Source organism: Rana temporaria, chromosome 9 (genome assembly GCF_905171775.1).
Source record: "Rana temporaria chromosome 9, aRanTem1.1, whole genome shotgun sequence".
NCBI classification, from domain to species: Eukaryota; Metazoa; Chordata; class Amphibia; order Anura; family Ranidae; genus Rana; species Rana temporaria.
In genome coordinates, this window is record NC_053497.1 from 37,883,372 (window position 1) to 37,901,732 (window position 18,361).

An 18,361-nucleotide genomic window follows, 5' to 3' on the forward strand; every position below is an offset into this window, starting at 1 on the left:
AGGAGAATGCTCGTAATCCAAAGTACTCGTATATCAAAGCGAGTTTCCCCATTGAAGTCAATGAAAATGAAAATAATTTGTTCCGCATTAATTTCAATGGGTGCCGGAGAGCCTCAGAAACGGCCAGAAAGGCCCGAGGACAGTTCGGCTGACCTCGGCAAACCTCGGAAAGACTCCGTTCACGAGCCTTTCCGAGGTTTGCCGTGGTCAGCCTAACTGTCCTCGTGCCTTTCCGATCGTTTGAATCCTGCTCATTTCGCAAGTTAGGATTTTAGGAAATACAGTACTCGTATTGCGAAACGCTCGTTAACTGCGTTAGGCCCCTTTCAGACGGACGGCAGTTTTGACGCAATTAAAAGCATGTACATTTTCAGGGAAATTCAAGGCTCTGGGCACTGCGATTAGCTGCATTTGTACATTGCGATTACGTGCGGCTGCGTTTAGCTGCGGTAGTCATTTCCTGTTGTTCTTTTTTTTTTCTCACGCTGCTATCCACAGTTGACACAAAAGACTGCGATTACCTGCGGTTAAGTGCATATAGCTGAGCTAAATCGCACCTGGACGCATTCAGTTCTATTTTTTCTATTCGCACCAAACCGCATGCAACATAATCGCAGCTACACGCTGTGTGTGAATGGGGCCATAGGAAAGCATCGTGTGCTTTTAGCTGCGGTAGAAAACTAGAAAATAAAAGCACCATTCTATCCGTCCGTGTGAAAGGGCCCTTACTCGCAATCCGAGCTTCCACTGTATGTGTTTTTTCTGCTCTTTAGCGCCACCCTTTGGGCAACTTCTGCTAATGTTGTCGGATGTTTAGCATTAATTCGGAGTATGCGTGTTTGTACTTTGGATTTAAGTCTGACAGATTTGTGTACACACGATCGGATAATCTGACGGAATACACATTGATTGTTGGACAATTTGAGAGCATGCACAGCCAACATTTGTTACCGGAAATTCCGACAACAATTGTCCCATGGAGCATACAGACGGAATATCCGGTCGTGTGTACAGGCCTTAAAGGGTCACTAAAGGAAAACATTTTTTTTGCTGAAATGACTGTTTACAGGGTATAGAGACATAAAAGTTAACTGATTCCTTTTAAAAATGATTAAAAATAAATTAAATTCAATCATATAATGTGCCTACAGTTTCACTTTCGTTTTTAAACTGGTTTCATGTTTATGTGAAGTAACGAGACCCACAGAACAAAAACAAACAAATCCAGGGCAGTGTTTTGTTTTTAAAATGAATCTGATTGGTTCTGTTAAAGGGGAGTTCCAGCCATTTGTATGTTTATTAAAAGTCAGCAGCAACATAAAGTGTAGCTGCTGGCTTTTAATAAACAGACACTTACCTGCTCCAGCGCTCCAGCGACGCGCCGGCCGGGGGTCCGCTCCTCTCCCCCCCTCTCCGGCCGGCGTCTTCATTCTCAGTGTGGGCACCCGGCCGTGACAGCTTTCGGCTTCACGGCCGGGCACCCACTGCGCATGCGCGAGCGGCACTGCGCATGCGCGAGCGGCGCGGCCTGGCGCCGCGCCGTGTAATTGGCCAGGAGATCGTCTAGGACCTGTGACGTGTCCTAGGCGATCGCCTACAGCAGCCCCTTCCTGAAGGCGATTAAGCTTAGTCGCCTACAGGAAGGAGGAAGTGGGACAGGAAGTCTGAAGACCCCACTCCCCCCCCAAAAAAATTACATGCCAAATGTGGCATGTAAGGGGGAGAGGAGTGGGTTAAGAGGAAGTTCCAAATTTGGGTGGAACTCCTCTTTAAGTTTTAGACACATAGTAATGACAGCTTAGACCACCGTGAAAAGCTCCCAGTACGATGGTTATAAGGGAACAGACAACCAGGAAGTGTGGAGATCAGAGCAGTTTTACAGCAACATCAAAGCAAAAACGAGCAATGAGGACATGAAACCAGGACTGCAGTAAGGTAAAGGAAGCTATTTAGCTAAAAAAAAAATCCTTTATTGATCCTTTAAGTCTTCCATCCCAAAACTTGCTTTGGTCTTCCTGATGCATCTTTGAGGGATGGTTTTGATATCAGATGTCCTGCACTGTCTGTTAAAATTAGAGGGGGGCCACCAATCTTCCATACTACATCTGAAAGCCCCTAGGTGGTGGGCAATTGAGACTTGAAAGACTGACAGGTACAAGTATGACAGAGGCACGATGATCACAAGATTGATGGTTACTCCTACAGGCAGAGGCATGATGAGACTTGTAGTTCCACAACAGATGGAGGACTACAGTTGCCTACCCCTGGGGAACTGACTGGGAAAATCACAAAAAGCAATTATTTCACATTTATCTTCACAATGTGAGATTTATCTACAGTCTGTTGCATTTTGCCCATACAAGAAATGAGTGATGCCCTCTGAACAGGAAGCTCTAAAGACCATTAAAAACTCTCCCCAATGTCCTGAAAGGAAATAGACATGTGCAGAATGGATTTTTTTTTTTTTTTTGTTATTAACATACATTTGTTTAGTTAAATTTTAGTTAAATTAGTTTTTCGTAATAAGATGTGTTTATTAGCTTCCAAATTGTTTCAATTTTTTTTTTTATTTGAATTTGGATCTATTGTAAAGGTTTTTGAAAGTTTTCGAATTTCCAATCGTTTTTGAATTCAAAAGTTTTCAAATTTGAAAGGTTTTCGAATTGGAATCATTTTCCAATTTCCAAAGAGAATAGAAAATAAAGGAACAGAATAATAAAAAAGATATATAGAATAGAAAAGAATATAACAGAAAGTAAAAGAATATAATATAATAAAGTAAAACAGAACAAAATAGGATAGAAATTAAAAGAACAAAATAGAATGGAATAGACTAGCATAGAAATGAATGCAATATAATGCAAAAATAATAGAATAAAATAGAAAGATTATAATCATCTTCTGAAATTTGAATAGAATAGAAAATAATAAAAACAAATGAATAGAATAGAAATAATATAACCATTTTCCAAAAATCAAACAGAATCAATATGAATTTGAATAGAATAAAAAAAATGAGTAGAATCAAATATAAATTAACTCAATAGTATAGAAAAAAAAACATCAGAATATAATGAATATAACCATCTTCCTATTCTAATCTATTATTTTCTATTCTATTCAAATTCAAATTGATTCTATTTGAATTTTGGGAAATGGTTATATTCTTTCTATTCTATTCCACTTTTTTATTTGATTATTCTATTATTTTATTTTATTTTCCATTATATTTGTCTCTATTCCATTCTATTATTTTTTTTTCAAATGTATTCTATTTGAAATTTGAATTTTAGGAGATGGTTATGTTCTTTCTATTCTATTCTATTGTAGTTTTTCTATACTATACTGTTATTTTCTATTCTATTCTAATCTATTCTATTCTCATTTAAATTGATACTTTTTGAATTGTGGGAAATGGGTATATTCTTTCTATTCTATTCTATTGTTTTTTTTATTATATTCTTTCCTATTCTATCATAGTCTATTCTATTTTTTTTTCTATTCTATTATTTTCTTAATGTATTCTATTTGAAATTTGAATTTCTGAAGATAGTTATATTCTATGTTATTCTATTCTGTTTGTTTCTATTATATTCTAGTCTTTTCTATTTATCTTGTATTTTCTATTCTATTTTGTTCTGTTAGGAAAATGGAAAACTATTCAAATTTGAAAACTTTTTGAATTTGAAAACTATTAAAAATGTGAAAACTTTTCAAATTCGAATTTGAAAACTATTAGAATTCTAAAACGATTTAAAATTGATTCATATCAGAATTTTGTCTGATTTTTTTTTTTTGTCGTTATTTCAGATTCGTTTTAAATTTGTACTATTGTAATTTGGAAATTCGGATACATCGATATTTCCAAAAAAAACTAAATTTGTCCGAACTTTAACTGCACATGTCTAATAGGAAATCATCCCAGTAGAGACCCCAAAAACTTGCTGGTAACTGCTTAGAAACCCTTATGCCCTGTACACACGATCGGTCCATCCGTTGAAATCGGTCTGATGGATTTTTCCATCAGTTATCCGATGAAGCTGACTGATGGTCTGTCGTGCCTACACACCATCAGTTAAAAAAACGATCGTGTCAGAACGCGGTGACGTAAAACACAACGACGTGCTGAAAAAAATGAAGTTCAATGCTTCCAAGCATGCGTTGACTTGATTCTGAGCATGCGTGGATTTTTAACCGATGGACGTGCACTGCCTACAGACAATCGTTTGTTTTTTTTATAGGTTTTTTATCTATCAGATAATTTTAAAACAAGTTCCTAATTTTTTAACCGATGGATAAATAACCGATGCGGCCCACACACGATCGGTTTGGTCTGATGAAAACGGTCCATCGTTTTCATCAGACAAACCGATCGTGTGTACGCGGCATTAGACAGATTGGGCTTTAATTTGAAGGATCTAACAGCAACATTAACATTTAAAAAAATGATGTGTTAGTTACACATAAAATAATATACAGTACATACATATATATTTTGGCAATAGTTCTACTTGAGGTTTTCTTTGATCAATGTATTTATCTATACAGGTCTATATGAAAACTGTATACCTGTGGAAAATGGAATGAAGGCGTCCTGTTTTTTGAAGCTGCCATTCTCATCCAGGAAATGCCCAGGGTTGAACGAATGTGGAGTCTTAAAATGGCTGGGATCTCTCAGAGCACAGAAGAGCATTGGATATATATCAGTACCCTGTTAAAAGAATAAAGCTTTATGTAGGTAAATACTAACATTTTATTTGTAATCTGTGGTGGGTAGTGAATGCACAGAGACCAAGTTAAGCAATAGCAATATTGGCCCGGATTCACAAAGCACTTACGCCGACGTATCTCGAGATACGCCGTGTAAGTGTAACTATGCGCCGTCGTATCTGTGCGCCGTGCCCACAAAACTAGATACTCATGAAAATAGGCTTCCTACGACCGACGTAACTTGCCTACGCCGTCGTATCGTGGGCGCATTTGCCACTCCCATCGATTTTCTATGCACATATGCAAATGAGGGAGATATGCCGATTCACGAACATAGTTGCGCCTGGCGCATAATATACACGGTTTGCGTAAAGTTATTCCACATATAGGAGGCGCAACTCATGCAAAGGTATGGACCAGGGAACAGAGTCGTCGTATTTTACGTCGTTTACGTAGTACGTGAATATGGCTGGGCGTAGGTTACATTTACGTTGTAGGCAGTGATCCGTCGTATCTTAGGGAGTAGTTCCGACGTGATTCTGCGAATGCGCACTGGGATGCTTCCACGAGACGGCGCATTCGCCGTTCGTTTTAAGTACTTCTATGGCGCTTGGCCCATCATTTGCATGGGGTCACGCCTCATTAGCATGGCTCACGCCCACTTCCACCTACGCTGACTTATGCTGAGGAAGCCCAGCATAGATTTGAGAGCGAGTGGGAGCACTGGCTTCATGAATACTGTGCTTGCCTCTGTGCACTGCGTCGGCGTAGCATATATTAGATACGCTACGCTCGCATAAATATGTGCCAATGTATGTGAATCCGGGCCATAGTGTAGAAAGATCCAACACAACTCAACTGGGCCAGGTGGGTAAGCACTACCCTTCAGATCCACTTACCACTGTGTTGGCTTAAAAGATGCTGACAGCATATGCAATGAGGAGCCCAATGCGACCTGGGTGGTCCACACCTAAGAGGGAGGCTTCTTGAAATGAGATAGATGTAGTCCCTGGACTGTCCCTACTCCTCTAAAACCTTTCTCTATCCCTAAGCACTGTCCCTGCCACACAAAGCAAGGTCTAAATAGACTCTGCCTGACCCAACAAATGAATCAGGGCTCAAACACCTTCTAAGACATAGTTTAACCAGATCAGTGTGGAGTAGGTAGGATCATTGTTCCTCCACAGACCCTCATACCTCTCAACATTTTGAGATGGGAATGAGGGACACCTACTAACAAACGTATGTAGGCATATGACACGCCCCCTGCCACACCCCCTTAAAGGAGAATTAACCAAAACAAAGGTTAAGTAAATCCAGAGGGGCTTTTTTTTTTTACCACTACTATTCCTTTATATTGGCTTTTAAATTTTACAAATGCAGCAATTTAGAAATCGGATGAAAGGTTTAGCACTGGGAAACACTTTTTGAAAGCTAAAAAGTGCATTTTATATACAACTACAGAGGAATCTCGTATTGCGTGTAACGCGGTTAACGAGCATTTTGCAATACGAGCACTGTATTTAAAAAAATCCTACCATCTGTCTGCGAGTGTTGTCTCACAAAACGAGCAGGATTCAGGCCAAAGCGGTATGCAGTACTGCGTTTGGCCTGAGGTGGGGGGCGCCAGAGCTGAGCGGAGCCAAATGATGCCGATCGCAGCTGATCAGCACCGTTCGGTAATGCTCGGAAAGACTCGGAAAGACACGGAAACACTAATTTCCCGAGCCTTTCCGAGGTCAGCCAAGATGTTCTCGGGCCTTTCCGGCTGTTTCCAAGGCTCTTTGGCTCCCCCCACATCTGGCCGCATGCAGTATTGCATGCCATTGAAGTCAATGTGGAACAAATTATTTTCGTTACCATTGACTTCAATGGGGAAACTCGCTTTGATATGCGAGTACTTTGGATTACGAGCATTCTCCTGGAACAAATTATGTTCGTAATCCGAGGTTCCACTGTATATAGATTAGACCAAAATGAGGGACAAATGAGGAGTAAAGAGGGACAGAGGGACATTGCTTCAAATCAGGGACTGTCCCTCAAAATCTTGGACAGTTGGGAGCTATGGACCCTGTAGATTTCATCAGGGGAGCTGTGGTCTGATTGGAGACTGATGCCCTGAGGGACAATGCATAGTAGCCCATTATGCTTTACCTTTGCAGGGAAACAAAGAGGAAGTAACACCCATCAGGGTTTACTTCCTCTTGAACATCTCTTACTTTTTTCAAAAAGGAAAAAAAAAGTTGTGCCTTTACTTTAATACAGGCCATTTATACAGTTTCAAATGTGTCAGTGGTCGCTAGGGTCCAGGTACAGGGCAGGTCATCACTGTGGCAGGGCAGGAGTACCAAAATGACCTATGGGGCCTCCTAGGGTAAGGCTATATATATATATGTAAATGCATTTTTTCTTAAATAAAAAAAAGAAAACAACTTGATACCTTTGGTATGGTATAGCCATTAATTTTAGTATCTTGTTGCGAAGCATGTGGAAGATTGAGTGGCAGAACATCACTGAATCTCTGAATCTCATGAATTACGGCATCCATGTAAGGCATTTTGCTTCGGTCCTCAATGTTAGGTCTTCGGTTCACTCCAATTACTTCATCAATCTCTCGATGCAGTTTGTCTGTAGGGCAAATGGGGCATAGAACCTTGTTATTTTCTTAGATATTTTTCTATGTTTCTAGCTTATTCTTGTAGCCTCCCCTTTAACCTCCCTGGCGGTATAAATACACAGTATGTCAGATTTTTGATGCTGAAAGCGGTACAATTATTTTGGAAATTTGGCATTTTATATTGTATGCCTGTAATTCTTAGAAAAAAATTTACTTAAATCTGTCCAAACCAGAGTCTAGTAGATATCCCGGGTATGATAAAGTTTGAAACAAGAAGTCATAAATTATAATATAATAACTATAAATAATTATAACAGTTAAAAAGGGGGACAAGGCAGGGATGCCCTCTGTCTCCCCTTCTTTTTGCTTTGGCAAAAGAGCCATTGGCAATTGCGATTAGAACTAGACAGGATACACAAGGGTTCCAGAGAAGGGTAAGAGAGGAAAAAATTGCATTTTACGTGGATGATATCCTCCTTTTCTTGGGAGACTCTACAACTTCTTTAAAAACGGCACTGCAGATAGTGGAGGCATTTGGACGACTTTCGGGCATGGTGATAAACTGGGAAAAGTCGGTACTTTTACCGGTGGATCCAGTAGGCAATACTGTTTGTGTAGAAATCTCCCAGTTAAAAATAGTGGAACAAATTGACTATCTGGGGATAGTGGTAACATGAGACCCAGAAAAATACATTAGTAACAACTTAGAGACACTTCTAGCTAAATTTAAATGCAAAGCTGACATTTGGGGACAACTTCCCTTATCGGTAGCCGGACGAAGTAATCTCATTAAGATGATCTGAATGCCACAACTGCTTTACATGTTCCATAATTCTCCTTAATGGATAGGTAAAGCATGGTTTAAAAAAATAGAAATCCTTTTTAGGGAATTTATTTGGAAAAAGGGAAAGGCGAGGATTAGTCTTCAAACATTACAATTGCCAACAAATAAGGGAGGTTTGGCTGTCCCACACCCCCGTACCGTAGCTACTTTTTAGCGGCGCAACTACAGCACTTGGGGGGGTGCAGTATAGAAGGAGGAGGGAGTGCCAATGGGAAAATTATGTTAATGGGGTCCCCACATAATTCTTTAATAGAAACCTTGGAGGTCGATTCCTTTTCGGCTAAGAATTCAACATTAAGGCTCCATGCACACTGAAGCTGATAAACTGCAGTTTATTGGCGTTTTGGCTTTTTTTTTTTAAAGTCCATAAACTGAACTCTATGTTAGCCTATGTGCCCATGCACACCTGGGCGTTTTTTAGGGTTAATGAGCTTTAGGGTTTATTGGCTTTTTTCTGAACGCCCGAAATTTGCGTTCAAAGTGTCGTTTTTCGGCGGGGAAAAACGCTAAAAAACACAAAACGCCGCTCAAAAACGGCCAAAAATGCTTAAAAACTCTCAAAAAAACTGGCGCCAGCGTTTTTTATCCATTGAAGAAAAAAAAAGTAAAAAAAAAAAAAAAAAAGCTACACTAAAAAACGCTGATTAAAGCTATTGCAAAAACGCTAAAAAAACGTTGAAAGGCTCCCTGCAAAGCTACTGGCGTTTTTTTAATAGCTTTTATCAGCTTCAGTGTGCATGGAGCCTTAGGATGGTTAAAAGAACATGGCAGGCAGGAGGGGTATAAGGAGCCAACAGAATACTTCCCACTTTGGGAAAACAAAAATTTACAGGAAATTGTAGCTACGGGGAAACTAAAAGAATGGGAAAAGTTAGGTATAACCAGATTGGTACAATTATATGCAGGTAACACACTGAAATCCTTTGCGGAATTAAGTAAAGAATATGCTATTCCAAACTTCTTGTTCTATACCTACTTGCAGATTAGACACTCCCTTCAAGTCCAATTCAAAGTGCACCCGGTGAGATGGCAAAAAATCCCCCACCTTCAACGGCTAATTAAGTCAGAAATCTCCAAGGGCATTATCTCAGACCAGGGCCGGCCCTATGATGGGACCGGGTGGTACCATGGGTACCAGGCAGCACCCAAATAAAATTGATGTCCTTTTTTTCCCACAAATAGAGCTATATTTTGGTGATATTTGATCACCTCTGCGTTTTTTTTTTTTTTCTATAAATATATATATTTTTTAACTTTTTGCTATAATAAATATCCCCAAAATTTAGAAAAATAAACTATTTTCTTCAGTTTAGGCCAGTGTTTCTCAATTCCAGTCCTCAGGCCCCCCCAACAGGTCAGGTTTTCAGGATTTCCATTATTTTGCACAGGTGATTTGATCAGTTTCACTGCCTTAGTAATCACCACAGCCTTTTCATCTGAGGGAAATCCTGAAAACCTGACCTGTTGGGGGGGCCTGAGGACTGGAATTGAGAAACACTGGTTTAGGCCAATATGTATTCTTCTACATATTTTTGGTACCAAAAAAAAAAACACAATTAGCGTACATTGATTAGTTTGCGCAAAAGACATTGTGGCCGCCGGCAATTCACAGGTCCCTTTATACTCCTGGATACATGTATAGAGCCATGGCAGGTCCTTTTATACGCCTATATGCATGTAAAGAGCCATGACAGGCCCTCTTTATAGATCTATAGAGCCATGACAGGCCCTCGTTATACTCCTTTATACATGTATAGAGCCATGACAGGTCCTCTTTAGACTCCTATATACATTTATAGAGCCATGGCAGGTCCTCTATATTCCTTTACATGTAAAGAGTCTCGACAGGTCCTCTATATACATGTATAGAGCCATGACAGGTCCTCTTTATACATCTATAGAGCCATGACAGGCCCTCGTTATACTCCTTTATACATGTATAGAGCCATGTCAAGTACTCTTTATAGTCATATATACATTTATAGAGCCATGACAGGTCCTCTTGATATTCCTTTACATGTAAAGAGTAATGACAGGTCCTCTTTATACTCCTTTATACATGTATAGAGCCATGACGGGTCCCCTTTAGTTATCATGATATAAAATAATAAATGTGGGGGCCTTTTGGTTGGCGTGATTTTTTTTCTGGGGGGGGGGGAGCATTTCATTCTTGGTCCCAGGCAGCACAATGTCTTGGGCCGGCACTGTCTCAGACTTATATGCACAGATTAGTGATGGGTCTATGGGGGAGATAGATTGGGAAAAAATAAACAAAGCTGGGAGGAGGATATAGGCCTCATACCAACTGAACAATGGGAACGGATACTGGAGCTAGGGACATCGGTGTCACTCGCCTCATCAAAGAGCGTATCACATCTATTTTTACTACATAGAGTCTATTACACCCCAAAGAGGCTATATAAATTTGGAAGGAAATTAGATGACAAATGCCCTAGGTTTCAAAATACAGGAGACCTTATACACATGGGGCCAGATTCACGTACAATTGCGCCTTAGGAAACTTAAGCCATTTAAGTTACACCGCTCTAAGTTTTCAGGTGTGTGCGCCCCAGATCCGGAAGTGCAGGATCACGTACTAGGTCTGACCCCTCACAATCCCTTTGTGCCTACACAGCTGGGGGGGGGGCCTGTAGTTGCAGATCAGACTGCACAATGGTCAGGAGTAATTCTTGACCATTCCTCTTTACAGAACTGTTTTAGGGCAGCAATATTCTTGGGATGTCTGGTGTGAATCGCTTTCTTGAGGTCATGCCACAGCATCTCAATCGGGTTGAGGTCAGGACTCTGACTGGGCCACTCCAGAAGGCGTATTTTCTTCTGTTTAAGCCATTCTGTTGTTGATTTACTTCTATGCTTTGGGTCGTTGTCCTGTTGTAACACCCATCTTCTGTTGAGCTTCAGCTGGTGGACAGATGGCCTTGAGTTCTCCTGCAAAATGTCTTGATAAACTTGGGAATTCATTTTCCTTCAATGATAGCAATATGTCCAGGCCCTGAGGCAAAGCAGCCCCAAACCGTGATACCCCCACCACCATACTTCACAGTTGGGATGAGGTTTTGGTGTTGGTGTGCTGTGCCTCTTTTTCTCCACACATAGTGTTGTGTGTTTCTTCCAAACAACTCAACTTTGGTTTCATCTGTCCACAGAATATTTTGCCAGTACTGCTGTGGAACATCCAGGTGCTCTTGTGCAAACTGTAAACATGCAGCAATGTTTTTTTGGGACAGCAGTGGCTTCTCCCATGAAATCCATTCTTGTTTAGTGTTTTACGTATCTTAGATTCGCTAACAGGGATGTTGGCATATGCCAGAGACTTTTGTAAGTCTTTAGCTGACACTCTAGGATTCTTCTTCACCTCATTTAGCAGTCTACGCTGTGCTCTTGCAGTCATCTTTACAGGACGGCCACTCCTAGGGAGAGTAGCAGCAGTGCTGAACTTTTTCCATTTATAGACAGTTTGTCTTACCGTGGACTGATGAACAGCAAGGCTTTTGGAGATACTTTTATAACCCTTTCCAGCTTTATGCAAGTCAACAATTCTTAATCGTAGGTCTTCTGAGAGCTCTTTTGTGTGAGGCATCATTCACATCAGGAAATGCTTCTTGTGAAAAGCAAACCCTGAACTGATGTGTGTTTTTATAGGGCAGGGCAGCTGTAACCAACACCTCCAATCTCATCTCATTGATTGGACTCCAGTTGGCTGACACCTCACTCCAATTAGCTCTTGGAGATGTCATTAGTCTAGGGGTTCACATACTTTTAACACCTGCACTGTGAATGTTTACATGGTTTGTTCAATAAAAACATGGTAACATTTAATTCTTTGTGTGTTATTAGTTTAAGCAGACTGTTGATTGTCTATTGTTGTGACTTAGATGAAGATCAGGTCACATTTTATGACCAATTTGTGCAGAAATCCATATCATTCCAAAGGGTTCACATACTTTGTTTTGCAACTTTATATCAATTTGCCTCTGAAATCAGGCTTCCGGGTTTAACCAAAGATTATTGACTTATGCAGCCAGAGCAGCTGTATCCCTCCACAGGAAAAAAAAAGAGTCCCCAGCCTTCTGGCATCAATAGAGGATATACTGGTACAAAAATTAAAATTAAATTGTGACATATGCAAGTAGGGGCATCTGAATTTTGGGGGTGCTATGATGGTGCTTAAATAATTTTTGGGGGTGATTAGAGCGGAGTTCCAGGCTTTTTATGTTTAAAAGTCAGCAGCTACAAAAAGCGGAAGGAGGAAGTGGGACAATAAGTCCCACTCCTAACAAAGCCCCCCCCCCAAAAAAAATGTCATGCCAAATGTGGCATGTAAGGGGGCAAGGAGTGCTTAAAGCAGAAGTTCAACTTCTGGGTGGAACTCCACTTTAAGCACACCCATGCCCCCACCTGGCGCCGCCCCTGTCGGGAACAAAACCAGGACAGACTTGTTCCCGGGACAGCGTCCTCAGTCCGGGGAGTGTCCCTGGAAACCGGGGACGTCTGGTCACCCTAACCTAGAAGATAGTGACGATTACAGTAGTATCAGAGGTAGGAGATATGCATACCTTCATCCAAGCTAGACCAATGTAACTATGCTAGACTGTACACTTTAAATAAAGCCAGGTTCAGCCCTGTAATGCTATGAACACATTGTACCTTGTATCTCATGGTAGTGAACAAGGATAAGAAGACCGTGACGGAGGGTGCTAGACACTGTTTCTGTTCCTGCAAAAAACAGCTGAAGGACGGTCAACAACAGGCTCTTTATGTTAAATTCTGAAGATGGATTTTGCCTTTCCTGGAAATACAAAGTAAATGTAAAAGACACAACGGGGGTTAATCAATTTTGCACTACAAGTGCAAACTACAAGTGCAAAGTGCTCTTGAGATTGCATTGAAAGTGCACTTGGAAATGCAGTCGCTGTAAACCTGAGGGGTAGATCTGAAATGAGGGGAAGCTCTGGTGATTTTAATATCCAATCATGTGCAAGCTAAAATGCTGTTTTTTATTTTCCTTGCATGTCCCCCTCGGATCAACAGCGACTGCACTTTCAAGTGCACTTTCAGTGCAATTTCAAGTGCACTTGTAGTTTGCACTTGTAGTGCAAAGTGGATTTGCCGTTAGTAAATAACCCCCATAGTTACAAACATTGTAAATAACCGTATAGAAAAATGATATGAAGCCAGGTGATGGACTACAGAAACATGATGAAGGAGACATTTCCCTCCTTACTAGCAGGTTACTTTCACATCCTGCTGTTATGCTGAATGTTGTGTTGCGCTATATTCAGGGCCATCTTTAAGACAGGGCAAAAGGGGCACCTGGGCCCTGTCATTGTTGTGGGGCCCAAAGCAGCTGCTTCATACTTGCCAACTATCCCAGCTTAGGGAAGCAGCACAGAAAGTGAGGGGAATCTCTCCATCGGAGCGACAGATCGTTTTAAATTCCAGGTGGGTTTTGAACCCTTCCCCATGCTGTCCAAAAATATGAAAAAAAGTTTTGGCTTGAAAAACAATTCAAGAGGTGCTAATGTGTAGACAATTGCAGGCATTGTCCCGTTATGGATTTCAGAAGTCTTCTCTGGGAAGGTAGGTGTCTGATTTGATGCCAAGTTCTTGTGAGAATTCAGGTTGGCATCCTAATAAAGACGTCTTTAAATACAGAAGTGGATCTTTTGTCACTGGCCAGTGCTTTGAGTAAGTGGCAGGTTAGGGAAAAGAACCTGCTGGCTAGGGACAGTGCAGAGAAAGTTTCCAAAAGACTAGAACTAGCTCAGGGGACACCCTCTGGCATTGGCAAAGCATTCTCAGGATCTTCCTCAGTGAGAATGTCCTGCTGTAGGTATACCAGATACCACCACTTCTTCATCAGTGGCCATCCTCTGGTAACATTACTGTGAGTTACATGACCAATAAGCCATATTAAGACTGTTTTGGACACCAGTGTGCCATACTGTTATTCCATTGTGATCATTATAACTTTGAGTATTCACTATGAAGTTTTTCCTGTACAGGAGACCCTATCTGTGTGGTTCCTTCTGGGCAGGTACCTTTACTGAGGCCCCGCCTAGAAAGAGGCCTACATGGTTTTAGTTGTTTGAAAGGGACAGCTCTGTAACCGATTCACTGTAAACCAACCCTCTAATCTGGTTTGCAAAAATGTAGATAGGAATTTAGTTTTCGTCCGAATGCATTTTCGTACGAATTTCAGGTATTTTCGTTATCGATTTAACAAACGCAAATGAACACGCAAAATCTGAAATCCGAAAGATCCGACATAAAAAATATGCTTTATTAAGGTTTTCGTTTGCTACAACAGTTCGATATAGATAGGAGATTTGACATGACTCTGACAATAGCGATCTGTGTCTATCGAACCTGTGGTCAAATGTGCCTAACCTTAACTCTTTTAGTCCAAGATTATTTTACATAGAGAGGAAAGATTCGACATAGAGAGAAAAGATTCGACATTATAGCGACAGTGTTGGGGTAGACCATTCGTCGTGAACGACGAAGATTCGACGAAGCAGCGAAAAACATACAAACTTTGAATCTGCCAATGAAGGCTTATGGTGTCTGTCGAAAGTTCTAAGAAGATTCGACAAGCAGCTAAACTGTACGACGCCGCAATCCTACATTTCCGGTCAAATGTTCCGCCCATAGGCTATGGAAGAATTCTAATGTTGGTTGATTAGTAATAATTATTTATAAATATAATTATTACTAGTGTCATACAAAATAAGAATTCTTCTATAGCTTGTGGGCGGAGCATTCGGCCAAAAATGTATGATTGCGGCGTCGTACAGTTTAGCTGCTCCGTCGAATCTTCTTAGAACAGTCATCAGGCACCATAAGCCTTCAATGACAGATTCAACCTTAATTAATTCGGATTTTCGGACGAATGCAATTTTTAACAAAACAAAATAACTAAAAACGAATTTCGGGAGTAACTAAATTAATGTATTTTTCGGACCAAAACGAAATTCAGAAACAAAATATTTCAGTGTGCACATGTCTAGAATTTAGTTGGTTTAATTCCAACACAGAAACCCGTCATTTGCTCACTCCAAGCTGCAGTATTAAAAAGCTGATCTAAAAGTCCATCAAGTCCAACCTATGCGTGTGATTATATGTCAGTATTAAGCCTCGTACACACAATCAGACTTCCATTTGACTTTTCAATGGATTTTGCTCCGAATGGGCATTGGCCGTGAACTTGGTATGCATACACACAGCAGGACTTTTTCAGACAACTTTCACCAAATCACATGGTTCTTCAGCTCTTTACCGCCACCCTCTGTCACGTACCTTACCAGAGGCCGAAGTGCTGAGAGGGCTTCCCTTGCGACTGAGTGCAGAACGCCCCCTGGAGGTGAGACAGGGGGTGCTGTGCCCGGAGATGCAGGGGTTGCCAGCTGCGACTTGCTGAGAAGGTGTAGAAGCTCAGCTATCCACCAGGATACGTAGTTAGGCAGGGGTACCACGGAAGTACCAGATGAGGTAGGTTCGCAGGGAAACTCAGGGGCGGAGTCAGTAGCCAAGCCGGAAGTCATGCACAGGAAGCAGGATGTAGTTGGAGTAGGTCAGAAGGCAAGCCGAGGTCATACACTGGAACAATCAGGCAGGAACAGGATAAGGGTAATCCGAAAGACAAGCCGGGGTCATACACTGGAGAAGTCAGGTCAGGCAAGCCGGGTCGTCAACGGGTAAACAGGAACACAGGAACAAGGGCTCAGGAACACACACAGGCTAACGATCATGCAGCAGTTGGTAACTGCTGCAGCAAGTCTTTAAATAGGGCACTGACGCCAGGAGTCCCGCCCGCATTGCGTGCGTACTGGCGCACACGCATGCGCAGTGAAGAATACAGGATTTGCAGAGTTGTTGCCCGTTTGTGCGCGCATGCGCGTTGCGCGCATTTGCGCGCGCATGCGCACTGCGCTTGCTGGTCCGTGAAGAGCACGTCTGACAGCTCTTCCACGGTTGGTTCCCTGACACCCTCCGATGTAGCGTACACACGGTCGGATTGTCCGATCAAACATGTCCGTCGGACCGTTGTTGTCAAAAAGTCAGATCGAGGTTATGGGCCTATACACATGATCAGACTTTTTGACAGCAGCGATCCGACGGACTTGTTTGGTCGGACAATCCGACCATTTATGCTCCATCAGACAATTGTTTTTTCTTTTTCATCGGACAAATGTTCGCTGTGAATGCTCTCAAACTTTTCGACAACAAATGTCCGATGGAGGATAATCCGATCGTGTAGTCAAATGGATGTCCGGTCGTGTAAATGAGGCTTTACATTGTATATCCCTGTATGTTGTGGTCATTCAGGTGCTTATCTAATAGTTTCTTGAAACCAGCGCCCCTGGTTAGTCTGAAAAATAATTATATATATATATATATATATAAAAATGTAAAAGTTTACCTGATTCATCTTGATAAGAAAGCAGTCTATGTAATCCCGGGGGTCTGAGGGGTCCAAGGTTTCCTGATTGATCTTTACTCTCTCAGACACAAAGTCTAATAGATTTTGCAGTAAATTGTTTATTCTTTGGTGGGGTCCAGGAACATAGTCCATTATCTCAGGAATCATGTCATGCAGCTGGGAGATTGACAAATTAATCCAATGTGTATATCTGATTAGGGTGTTGACACAATATCAATGCTTCTTTATGGTTTACATCAAAAATCAGTTGTAAGAATCTGCTTCCCCCTACTGTTAGCTGCTATTATCACAGTGTCATGTATAATTATGTATTAGCACGTCCTGTCTTGGGGAGGTGTTTTGAAAACCCCAGAAAGAGATATCGAAGAGAGAGTTAGAGAACTGAGTCACCTGGCCACACAGGGGCTGCTACTCTACTGCTGCTGTATTTTCACCCAGAACATTAGCAAGGACTATTATGCAAGTATTCCTATGTTTCCATATTTTAACTGTAGCTGTCTATATCTTCATAAGTGTATTTCTGAAACCTAGTAACAGATGAGTCTCTGCCCAGTTGTTATTATCTCACATGCATAGTGCCAGATAGCTAGGTCTGTGCTACTGTATGTGTGCACTGGTCACTTTCCAGTATATTGGTATGTGAACCTGCTTATTGCAATATAGTTTATCCGTAGCTCCTGCTAGTCTAGTTAAGTATGTTCCTTCTGGTCTGGAAATCTGTAGCTAGTTTTAGCTTAGGGTTCAATAATCAGCATAGGCTAGAGCCAGGTTAGGCATCCAGGGGCCACATCTGTTGGTTACAGGTCCAATTGCATGCCAGATTAGAAACTACTAGAGAGGGACTAAAGTGCAGGGTATATACGTGACTCTGAGTTCCAGTGCCACACCACAGTTTCTGCCAGTGAGAAGCTCCATTCCAGGCTGGTTGGACAACAGTTTAAAGCAGAGTTCCACGATAAGTGAAAGCGCAAGAACTTCAGAGGCCATATAAAACCCAGTAAGAAAATCTACAAGATAGTAAAACCATACGTGGTATGAAAATAATAATAATGTCTGTTGAGAAAGGAGCGCGACTAGCCAGGACACCACAGTGACGTCATCCCCCACAGCCCCGTCGTCTTGTGCGTCCCACGCCTCGTTCTGAATCCCTTGGAGTTCCCGTCCTTGAAGCCGGCCCCATACATCTGCTGACAGATTCTTCCTGGATCAAGACCCTTGCGTCAGGGGACACAGATGGCCATGGACTGATGGTCTTCACGCCTGACATACCTACCTAACTGTTACGCTTGTTACCTTTCTGCAAAATGTGAGTCTTACTTACTATTAGCTAGATTCAGGTAGAGTTAGGCCGGCGTATCAGTAGATACGCCGACCTAACTCAGAATCTGCGCTGATCTATGTTTAAGTGTATTCTCAAACAGAGATACGCTTAAACATATCTAAGATATGACGGCTTGCACCGTCCTATCTTAAGTTGCAATATTGAGGCTGGCCGCTAGGTGGCGCTTCCATTGCGGTCGGCGTAGAATATGTAAATCAGTAGATACGTCGATTCACGAACGTACGTCCGGCCGCCGCAGTACATTTACGCCGTTTCCGTAACGCATTATCAGGCCTAAAGTTATTCCATCTAATAGATGGAATAGTAATGTTAAAGTATGGCCGCCGTTCCCGCTTCGAAATTTTTACGTTGTTTGCGTAAGTCGTCCGTGAATAGGGATTTACA

At 41.6% G+C, this 18,361-nt stretch overlaps 1 protein-coding gene across 1 annotated transcript in view; it reads right to left on the reverse strand.

Annotated features, from left to right (window-relative positions):
* The window catches only part of LOC120913331 (cytochrome P450 2G1-like), a 47,292-nt gene that overhangs the window by 3,428 nt on the left and 25,503 nt on the right, over positions 1 to 18,361 (reverse strand). The window contains exons 5-8 of the mRNA XM_040323202.1: positions 16,615 to 16,791; positions 12,840 to 12,981; positions 7,151 to 7,338; positions 4,570 to 4,711 (exon numbers count right to left, since the gene is read on the reverse strand). Coding sequence (XP_040179136.1) covers positions 4,570 to 4,711; positions 7,151 to 7,338; positions 12,840 to 12,981; positions 16,615 to 16,791 — 649 coding nt within the window. The remainder of the gene's footprint in view (positions 1 to 4,569; positions 4,712 to 7,150; positions 7,339 to 12,839; positions 12,982 to 16,614; positions 16,792 to 18,361) is intronic.